The 10,361-nt window shown below is 43.4% G+C and overlaps 1 protein-coding gene across 1 annotated transcript; it reads left to right on the plus strand.

Moving 5' to 3' along the window:
- Positions 1–4,832: 4,832 nt before the first annotated feature.
- On the plus strand, positions 4,833–9,211 carry SMIM23 (small integral membrane protein 23; the record flags this gene model as incomplete). The annotated part of the gene is made up of 4 exons (XM_082650351.1): positions 4,833–4,910; positions 8,454–8,505; positions 8,705–8,772; positions 8,999–9,211. 4 exons carry the CDS (start codon positions 4,833–4,835, stop codon positions 9,209–9,211), a joined length of 411 nt encoding a protein of 136 aa, XP_082506477.1.
- Positions 9,212–10,361: the final 1,150 nt, after the last annotated feature.

Here is a 10,361-nt window from a genome sequence, read left to right on the forward strand (position 1 = left end):
AGTGATTTGCCTGGAACTCTTTTTTCACTCACACATTTTCCATTCATCCCCCCACTCCCCCATTCACTCCCACGTTCACTCAGGAAGCCTAATTCCCTAGTCCGCGGTCCCTCCCTCCTTTCTCATCCCCTCCCTCTTCCTGTACTGGGTAGTGGAGTGCTGGCTGGCAGGGGAGGTTGGGAGGCACCCCACCCAGAGCCCTAGCTCCTAGCACCTACCCTGCCCCAGCCCGCAGCCCACACCGGCTTCTGGGCAGGCGCTCTGAGGGCCGGGCAGGGATGCTTGGCTTCCCTCAGTTTCCTGCCCCAGGAACTGGCCCTCAGAACTAATCACAGAAGCTCCCCAACTCATCAATGCTCTTCAGAGCAGTTTCCTGGAAGAATTCATTGGGTTTCTAGGAAAATGTTTCCGGTTGTCTTCTCTTTCCATGGCTGTAATTCATTACTTTCGATATGCCACAATTAGTTTAATGGGCAGTCCTGGAGTAACTGCATTTCACATTTGAAACGTTTCCTGGAGGTAAAACCCAAGAAGCCAGTAGCTGCCCATGTGCAAGACCATGGAGATGACGCAGATGGCCTTGTGAAGAGTCCCCGGGTGGGAGCAAGAGACTTGAGATCTGGTCTCTTTTTTCCGAATGGCTTGGGGAGATCCCTTTCTTTTTCTGGTCTTGAGTTTTCCCATGGAAGGGGCAGTATCTCATGGCAGTCAAGACCCTGGGTGCTGGAATCAGACCCACGGAGTTCAGATCTCGGCCCTGCTTCTCTGTAACTTTAGGAAAGTGACTTAACCCTTGTGAGCCTCAGTCTCCTCATCTGTAAAATGGAGATAATAATATAATTTGCCATCCAGAGTTGAAATAATAATACAGTGAGTCAACACATACAAAGCACTTTGCATAGAGCCCTGTGCTCAGTAATTTCTTGATGTATCTTAGCTGTGGATGATAATAATAATAAGGAGATGCAGGAGAAAGGGGAAGAAGAAGGGATGGAGATGGCTTGACATTCCTGGGTGCCAAACTGGGGTCGTCATGAAGTTGAAGAGGAAAGAGGGAATATAGCTACTTTTGATATTTCAAAAAGCTTAATGAGGACACATCTACTCACCCACAGTAAAGCCACAAAGGACAATGAGAATGGCAATTTTCTTGGCTTTTGGCTGAAATTACATTAACCCCTTGGGGTAAACTAAAAGGCTTTGGAGTTAAATAGACCTGCACTCAGACCCCTAGCAGAGTGTATGATCTTGAATAAGGAGAGTAACGTCCAGACAGACAGACAGCCCCAATCTTGCAGGGCAGTTATGAGGATTAGATGAGATAATGTATGGAACGCACTTAACAGGGGTCTGGAACAGAGTTGATAACTACTGTGGCGAATATCCTTCCTCGGCTACCCTGGGCCTCAGCTTCTTCATTGGTAAAATTAAAATCATACCACCTGCTTTCCTCATTCAACAAATATTTTCTGATCCAAGTACTATAAATACAAAAATGTATTCACCAGACATAGTTCAGGGCCTCTCAGAACCCACATTTTGAAGTTGCTCATTATTCATCCATTCAACAAATATTTTTACTGAACATTTAGTATGTAACAGGCTGCAAAATGGGATTTAGAGATACAATGGCTAGTAAAACAGACTTAATCCCCAACTATCTACAGAATTATAGCCTGGAGAAGATGTAATAAATAAAGTAGTGAAATGCCTAGCATACAGTAGGTGCTCAATTAATAAAAGTTATCTGGGTGCTAATCAGGAACTTTGTGTGTGTCACTTCGGGAAACTTAGATCACCAAGACGTTGAAAATTAATGATTTCTTAACACATGAAATTTCTTTGGTAGATGGAGGCTTTTAAAATATGAGGGGAGTGCAAAGTAAATGAAATATTTAAATATACACTTAAAACATGTATAGGATCTGTATGCTGAAAACTACAAAATGCTGATCAGAGAAAAACTAAATCAATGGTAAGGCATACCACATTCATGGATTGGAAGACACAACATAATAAAGATGACAGTTCTCCCTCAAGAGATCTGTAGGTTTAATGCAATTCCTGTCAAAATTCCAGCTAGCAAGGTTTTGTTTTGTTTTGTTTTTGTAGACACAGACATCTTATTCTAAAGTTTATATGGAAAGGCTTAGGCCCTAGAAGTGCTGAAAATAATCTTGACAAAGAACAAAGTGGGAGAAATCACTCTACTCAATATTAAGCCTTACTGTATAGTTATAATCAGGACAGTTGGTGTTGGTGTGGGGATCAATACATAGATCAATGAAACAGAGTAGAGAACCAGAAATAGCCCCACTCAAATATGTTCAGCTTATTTTTGACAAAGATGCAAAAGAAATTCAAAGGAGAAATGAAACCATTTTCTACAAATGGTGCTGGAGCAAATGGACATCCACAGGCAAAAAAATGAACCTTGATCCGAACTTGACACCTTATACAAAAATTAACTCCAAACATATCATGGACTGGAAGGTGAAGCATAAAACTATAAAACTTTTTAAAAATAAGAGAAAATCTCCTGCTTCTAGGGCTAGTGAAGAGTTCTTAGATTTGACGCCAAAACCCATGACTCACAAAAGAAAAAAATTGATAAGTTGAACATCAGCAAAATTAAAACCTTTTTCTCTGCAAAAGTTCATGTGAAGCAGATGAAGAGACAAGCTACAGACTGGGAGAAAATATTTACAAACCATACATCCAGCTAGTATCTGAAATATACAAAGAACTCTCAACACTTAACTGTAAAAAAACCATTCCAATTAGAAAATGAGCAGAAGATGTGAACAGACGTTTCACTGAGGAGGAGATACAGATGGCAAAAAAGCACATGAGAAGATGTTCAACATAATTAGATATCAAAAAAATGCAAATCCGGGCTTCCCTGGTGGCGCAGTGGTTGAGAATCTGCCTGCTAATTCAGGGGACACGGGTTCAAGCCCTGGTCTGGGAGGATCCCACATGCTGCGGAGCAACTAGGCCGGTGAGCCACAACTACTGAGCCTGTGCGTCCGGAGCCTATGCTCCGCAGCCAGAGGCCGCGATGGTGAGAGGCCCGCGCACCGCAATGAAGAGTGGCCCTGCTTGCCACAACTAGAGAAAGCCCTCGCACAGAAACCAAGACCCAACACAGCAAAAATAAATTAATTAATTAATAAACTCCTACACTCAACATCTAAAAAAAAAACAGGGAAACCTTAAAAAAATATGCAAATCCAAACCACAATGAGATATCACTATATACCTACTAAAATGTCTAAAATAAATAATGAAAACACCAATGCTAGGGCGTATGAGGAGGGACGGTATTGTTCCTATATTGCTGATGAGAATGTAAAATGGTACAGCCACTCTAGGAAATAGTTTGACAGTGTCTTATAAAATTATCATGCAATTACCACATAATCCAGCAATTGTCCTCTTACACATCCCAGAGAAATAAAAACTTAGGTTCACACAAAAACCTGTATTGGCATACCTCGGAGATATTGGTTCCAGACCACCACAATAAAGTGAATATCATAATAAAGCGAGTCACACAATTTTTTTGCTTTCTCAGCCCACATAAAAGTTATGTTTACACTATACTGTAGTCTATTAAATGTGCAACAGCATTATGTCTAAAATGATGTGCAGACTCTAATTCAAAATACTTTATTGCTAAAAATGCTAACCATCGAGCCTTCAGGGAGTTGTGGTAGTAATATCAAAGATCACTGATCACAGATCACCATAACAAACATAATAATAGTGAAAAAATTTGAAATATGGCAAGAATTACCAAAATGTGACACAAAGACATGAAATGAGCAAATGTTGTTGCTCTATGCAGGGTTACCACAAAACTTCAATTTGTAAAAAATGCCGTCTCTACGAAGTGCAATAAAACAAGGTATGCCTACACAAGAAAGCCCGTATTAGCTTTACGCATAAAAGCCAAAACCTGGAAACAGCCCAGATGTCTTTCAGTGGGTAAACTGTGGCACATCCCTGCCATGAAATACTACACACAAAAAGAGAGGGACAAACTACCGATGCAGGATAATCGGGGTGAATTTCCAGGGGATTATGCTAAGTACCAAAAAGCCAGTCTCCAAAGGTCACAGACTATTTGATTCCATTGATACGACATTTTTGAAAAGATAAAATTTTAGAAATAGACAACAGATCAGTGGTTGCTAGGAATTAGAGACAGTGGAGAGGGGGGCGCAGAAGGGAGGGGGCACGGATCAAATGGCAACACAGAACCCTGTGGTTTGGGAATTCTTCTGTATCACGACTGTAGTGGTGGATACCCAAATCTAGCCATGTGACAGAATTATTTAGAATTAAATACACGCACAAATGAATACAAGTGGAACTGGGGAGATTTTAATAAGATTGATAGATTGTATCCATGGCAAGAGCCTATGTTACCATCAGTGGAAACTGAGTAAAGGGTACCCAGGATCTCCTATACCATTTCTTACAATTGCATGTGAATCTAAAATTATCTCAATAAATTCAGTTAAAAATATTTTATTGTTTTTTTATTTAAAGACATGCATCTTATAAAAAAATTTGAAAAGAGAAGAAAAAGGATCAGAAAAATCACCATCCTGAAATAAAATCTTTCAGTGTATTTCTTTCTGGTCTTTGTTTTTTACATTTATATGAAAAACAAGTTGGGGCTAAACACCAGGGTGGTGCAGAGTGGGGGCCTGACTGTCCCCACCTTCTGTGACATCAGAATTCATGGCTTGAGAGATGCTTGGTGACCAGAGGCCGGGGAGGTGAGGGTACCCTGTTCCACCCAGACAGCCTGACCTGAGATCATGGTGATCCAACAGGTGCACAGCAGGGGGCGAGTGGCAGCTGAGAGAAGGGGAGGTCACTCTGAGGACAAGAAACAGGTGAGGCCAGACCAGGTGTACATGGCTTTCCTCCCATCTGGACTCCATTTGACACTCCAGGAAGACTGTAAGGCCCTCAAAGTCAGGAACGGGCTTTCAGCCCGACTCTCCCTAGAGCCCAACCTGGTGGAACACAGCAGGGCTCAGGAGCTTCTTCTAGAAGTCATTACTGACACTCTTATTTAATTCTCCACACTGCCAGCAGAAGCTATGCTCCAGGAGGGCTGGGATTTTTATTTAGCTTCCTGCTGTATTCCTAGTGCCTAGAATAGTGGTTGGTACATAACAGGTGCTGAATGAATGAATGAATGAATGAATGAACCGAAATAAACAGGATAATACACCTGAATTGGAGAGGTCGTGGAGCTTTTCTTCTTAGGGCTGAAATTCAAACCTCACATAGGATTTTGTCAAAATGGAAAATGTTAGCACTTATGTGCACAGCCTGGTGCTTCTACCCCTCTCTCTTTCATGACATTCCCGAGAAGCAATTATTAGCAAATGGGTAAGCTGAGGTCGGAAAGGCAAAAGGCCAGACAGCAGGGATATACTGGGATTTGAAACCAGGGCCATCTGATTCCAGAACCCTTAGCAAGGTGACCCTGCATTCCACCGCCTCCCAGGTGGAGAACTGAGGGAAGGATGTAAAAGGAGGCTGGGAAGGTCATCTGGGCCTTGCACACTGTGGAAAGGGGTGGGATTTTATTCTGAGATTAGTAAGAAGCCATTGAAGGGTTTTAAGCAGAGCGATACATGACTGACCTATATGTGTTTTCAAAAGATTTGTTCACTCATACATTTAACACACATTCCAACGCTTCCTTTATGCTGGACTTTGCGGGGCTCCCATTATGCTGCAGCTTTTGCTAAAAAAGTGTCCCACGAATCTCAAACCCCAGGAATGCTCCTTTTAGAAAAGTCATTTAAAAGCTTCTGTGGTTTGGGGAATGCTGATACCCTTGTTCCCTTCTTGGAGATTTACACAGCTCATTCACATAATGAAGGCTCTGACAAGTCCTGCAGCAAGGAAATCCACATAACTTTGTTTACCACAGCATTTCCCAAATCAATTTGATGACAGAGTCCCCACCTTGCCTTTTTGAAAGACCTTTCAGCATATATCAAAATCCACTTTACAGGTGAAGAAACTGAGGCTCAGAGAGAAGAAATGATCTGGCTCAGGCCCCACAATAGCACAAGAGAAGGACTAAAACTCAATTTTAGTCCCTGTTCCCTGCCTTTGTCTCCACCCTGCACACACACAAAAAAAATATAGCAGCAAGTATGCTGGTGAAGACACCATCCTGTAAAGCACATTGACAGAGGAGTGGTTAAAGAAACAGAAGAGCTTTCAGACCACAGAATGTTCATCAGCCGTTACAAAGAATGAGTCAGTTCTATGTGTCTTAGATAAAGAGAGTCTCAGGGAATATTGTTAAGGAATTTAAAAAGTGCCTTAATCTGAAGTGTACAATGATTTCACCTTGGGTGTCCACACCCAGGCAGTTGCTACCCAGATCAAGCTATAGAGCATGTCCAAGTTTCCTCCAAGGCCCCTCCCAGCTCACACTCCATAACCACGATTCTGAGTTCTATCATCACAGACGAGCTTTGTACGTCCCTGAATTTCATGGGAATGGAATCAAACAGTGTGTCCCTTCATGACTGGCTTTTTTCACTCCTAGTGTGTGTGACAGACTCAGTCACGTTGCTGCTACGTAATTAATTTTTACTTTTTTTTACAGTTAATAATAATATAGTTGCTAGTATATATTTTTGAAAAGCTATCCAGGGAAGAGACAAATTATGCAAATCTCTTATCTTCTTTGTTTATGGTAGCCAGTCTAAATCTTGCTTCACAAAGACAGGTACGTAAGAAATGTATTATTTCAAGTCAGATTAAATCTGGCTCAGCCCACATCCAGTGAGCTGGGGGGAAAGTCAATGTCAGTCACTACTGTGTCCACCTTAATCCTCTCTCCACTTTTGTTTGCCCCTGACACCATCACTGTCCCAACTCACATTGTCTGTTGAAAGCAGTTGTCTCTGAATTCCCTGTGCTAAGACCTCCCAGCCACACCACAAGGGCCACCCAGGAGAGGGAACTGGGCCCCTCCCAGACTCAGATTCCCCCTCTATCTTCTCCCACCTCTCCAAAAGGCTCTCAGTTTTCTCCCCTTCTGATCCTGGCACACCCATCAGAATCTCCTATGGTCTTGGACTGACCCAAGTTCCAGGGAGCAATGTTGTCTTCAGGCAGCCGTTTCAGTCCTGCACCCAAACCCCAAGAGGTAGACTTCCAACTGCAGCCTTGACACAGTAACTGGGGCTAAACTAGCCCTCCCATTCATTGTAAGCAGCCATGAAACTGACAAAATAAATGAAGCAACTATTTTCCAGTGAGGGCAGCAGACAGCACAAAAGTGCAATCCCTGAGAAAAGAAAACTGGTTATTGCCTCAACTCTTTCCCAACGACGGCTGCACCAAGAGTCAGAGGGCGAACAGAGCCCAGCAGTCCTGCTGAGCTGCAGAGAGTCTGCGCAACTGAAGCAGCTGGACTCCGTAGGACAAGGCATTGGAGAGGAAGAAGAGCTGTGTGTCGAGAGGACCCCGAAAGCCCAGGCGGGGATCTCCGTGACTTCTTGGCTGTGGGCTGCGTGCAAAGGATTAGATTACCCACGGCTTACCAGACAGCAGCTGCTATGGGGTTTAGAGCAGAGATACTGGAAGTCCAGCAGTGCTGGAGGTGGATGGAATTCTGATCCAGCTAGAACCATGAAACCCCTTAAGATCCCAGGCGTCCATCTGAGAGCACACATATATGTACAGACACACACGCACACACACACATATATTCTATATTCATACAATATAATATTACTCATCAATAACCTCAAACATGAAAACATGGAGACATCTCAGAAGCATTATGTGGAGTAAAAATAGCTCAACAAAAGAGTATATAATATATGGTTTCATTGATGTGAAGTTACAGAACAGGCAAAACGGCTCCACAGTGACAGAGAGCAGATGAGCGGTTCCCTATGGCAGGGGCGGGGGGAAAGAGGGGGTTGGCCGCAAAAGCACATACAGGAACTTTCTAGGATGATGGAAATGGTCTACATCTAGATTGGAGTGGTAGTCCACAAGCACAGACATCTGTCAAAACTCATCAAACTGTCCGTGTAAAATGTGCATTTTACTGCATGTGAATTATACCTCAATAAAGTCCACTCCTTTTAAAGATCATTTCAAAGAAAACATGCAAAAGCGAGGCAAGGAATGAGAATAGAGGTGGGCCTTCCTTCTCAGCAGGGAGAAAGGGAAAACACCAATGAAATGTCAGTAAGTTGCCATGTTACCTAATTCTGCAATATTTGCGGGTTTTGTAGTAAGTACACATGACTTAGATAATTAGAAAAAAGTTAAGCTCTAACCATGATCTTATAGCAGCCCCACGCCTAGCCCTCTGTGAGGGAAGCAGGGATGCACGTATGCCCTCCAGAAATTTACCTCCTCCCTCCTCCTCTTCTTGCCCCCAGACACTGTTGGCGTTGCTGATCTTGGTGCTATATGTGGGCACAGGAATATCAGGTGAGCATTCTGGAATCTAAGGAGGAAGGAGCCATGTCCACACAGAGTCAGGAGCATATTCTGGAGATGGCCGCATGCCAAGGGGGCCTCCACAGCTTGCCTTCTCCCATCCTCTTCATCCCATTGGGATGATCAACCGAGTTTATTCCAACTCACTCTCCTTTCCCTTATTAAGAGGTGGTGTTTGTGCCTGTTTCAGGAAGAAGTTGGGAGGTGTCAGAAAGAATCAGAGAATGTAACTACGTCCAGAATCCTATGACTTCCCAGGTAACATATTCAAGAAGGTACTGAGGGACGTCAAGTTTGGCTGAGGAAATCTGAGAAGGCTTCCCGGAGGTGTCATTGATGGGTCTCGGCCGGGTGGAGAAGGTGGGGATGGGTACTTTGGGCAGAAGGAAAGCATTGCAAAGGCTCGGGGAACTTTTAGAAACCAGTGGCAAGGGAGGGTCTACATGAAAAGGCTCAAGATGCAATGTGAGTGTCTGCCTTTCAGGTGTTTGAATACCAGACCAATGACCCCTCAGAAGAGCCAATCAAGGTCATCAGGACCTGGTGGAAGGAGAACTTGCATGTTTTCGTGGAGAAGCTAGAGAAAGGGGTGCGAGACCTGGAACAGCTGGTGCAAGACCTGGAGGAGTGGCTCGATGCCCTCCTGGGAGACGGGTACCCAGAGGAACCCAGCGCCACCCTCAAAAATCACTTGTGAGGGGCCAGGGCTGGGACCTGGGCAGGAGACCAAGTGGAAGGGGGCAAAGATTCCCAGGGGTTCCTCTAAGTAGGGCTGAGCTGTGACACTTGAAGTTTAAGGCAGCCAAGAAAATAAAGTAGTTGAGACACTGAGAAATCTAGTTGTCACCACTGCTGGTCCATGAAAGCTGAACCCAGGTCAGGAAGACACCAGGCTCTGCTGAGATACCATCACTTGTAGCAGGACTCTGGTGCACAGGAACCAACACCAGCCTCAGAGCCAGCCAGAGGGTCAGGACCCTTCTCTTCCACTTTACTTGAGTCACTGTGCAAAACTCCTCAACCTCTCTGCAACAAAATATCTCATTAATAAGAATCAGGGAAACAGACTTTGCCTCACAGGGTTACACTGAGGATCAAACGTGTATGTATCGTGTATGTCTGGCATATAGTAGTACCTGATAGACAGTTCTTCCTTTTTCACATTCCTTTTTCCTTCCTCCTTGGAAGTCAGCAGGAGGAGGCTGGGTCTAGAGTATACAGATAGTATGCGGCAACTCAACCTTCTGACACTGCTGGTAGAAGCGTAAGTTTCCAGAACCCTTCTGGAGGGCAATTTGGTGAGAGCTATCAAATTCACAAATGCATTTATCCCTTGACCCAGCAATCAACTTCAGCGATTTATCATATGTATCAATATATGCACATTGTGAAGTTACACACTTTGCTTCTAATAGCAAAAAAAAAAAGGAACAATCCAAATGAAAATGACATCAGTAGGGCACTGGTAAGTACATCCAAACAATGAGATACCCTGTAGCTGTGAAAGAGAAAGAAGAGGAGGCTTTCCTACTGATATGGAAAAGCCTGAAAGATATGTTGTTAAATGAAAGAAATGAGTCCATATTTTACTGTTGATGACGAGAAGTTGTGATTGAATACGCATAAAAACTCTAGATGGATACAAAACAGGGGGAGCTTGAAGGGAGCTGAACTGGGGCAAATTTATGACAAGGACGGGAGGGAAACTTTCCATTGTTTACTTTTCACACTTTCCTATTTTCAAACTATGTGAATGTTTTGCCTATTCAAATATTTTTTAAAATAAAATTACCCATTATTTTGCTTGCAGACAAGGACTGGAATAGTGTATACAAGCAAAAATAACA

The sequence above is a fragment of the Grampus griseus genome, assembly GCF_964374135.1.
Source record: "Grampus griseus genome assembly, chromosome: 3".
Classification (NCBI taxonomy): Eukaryota; Metazoa; Chordata; class Mammalia; order Artiodactyla; family Delphinidae; genus Grampus; species Grampus griseus.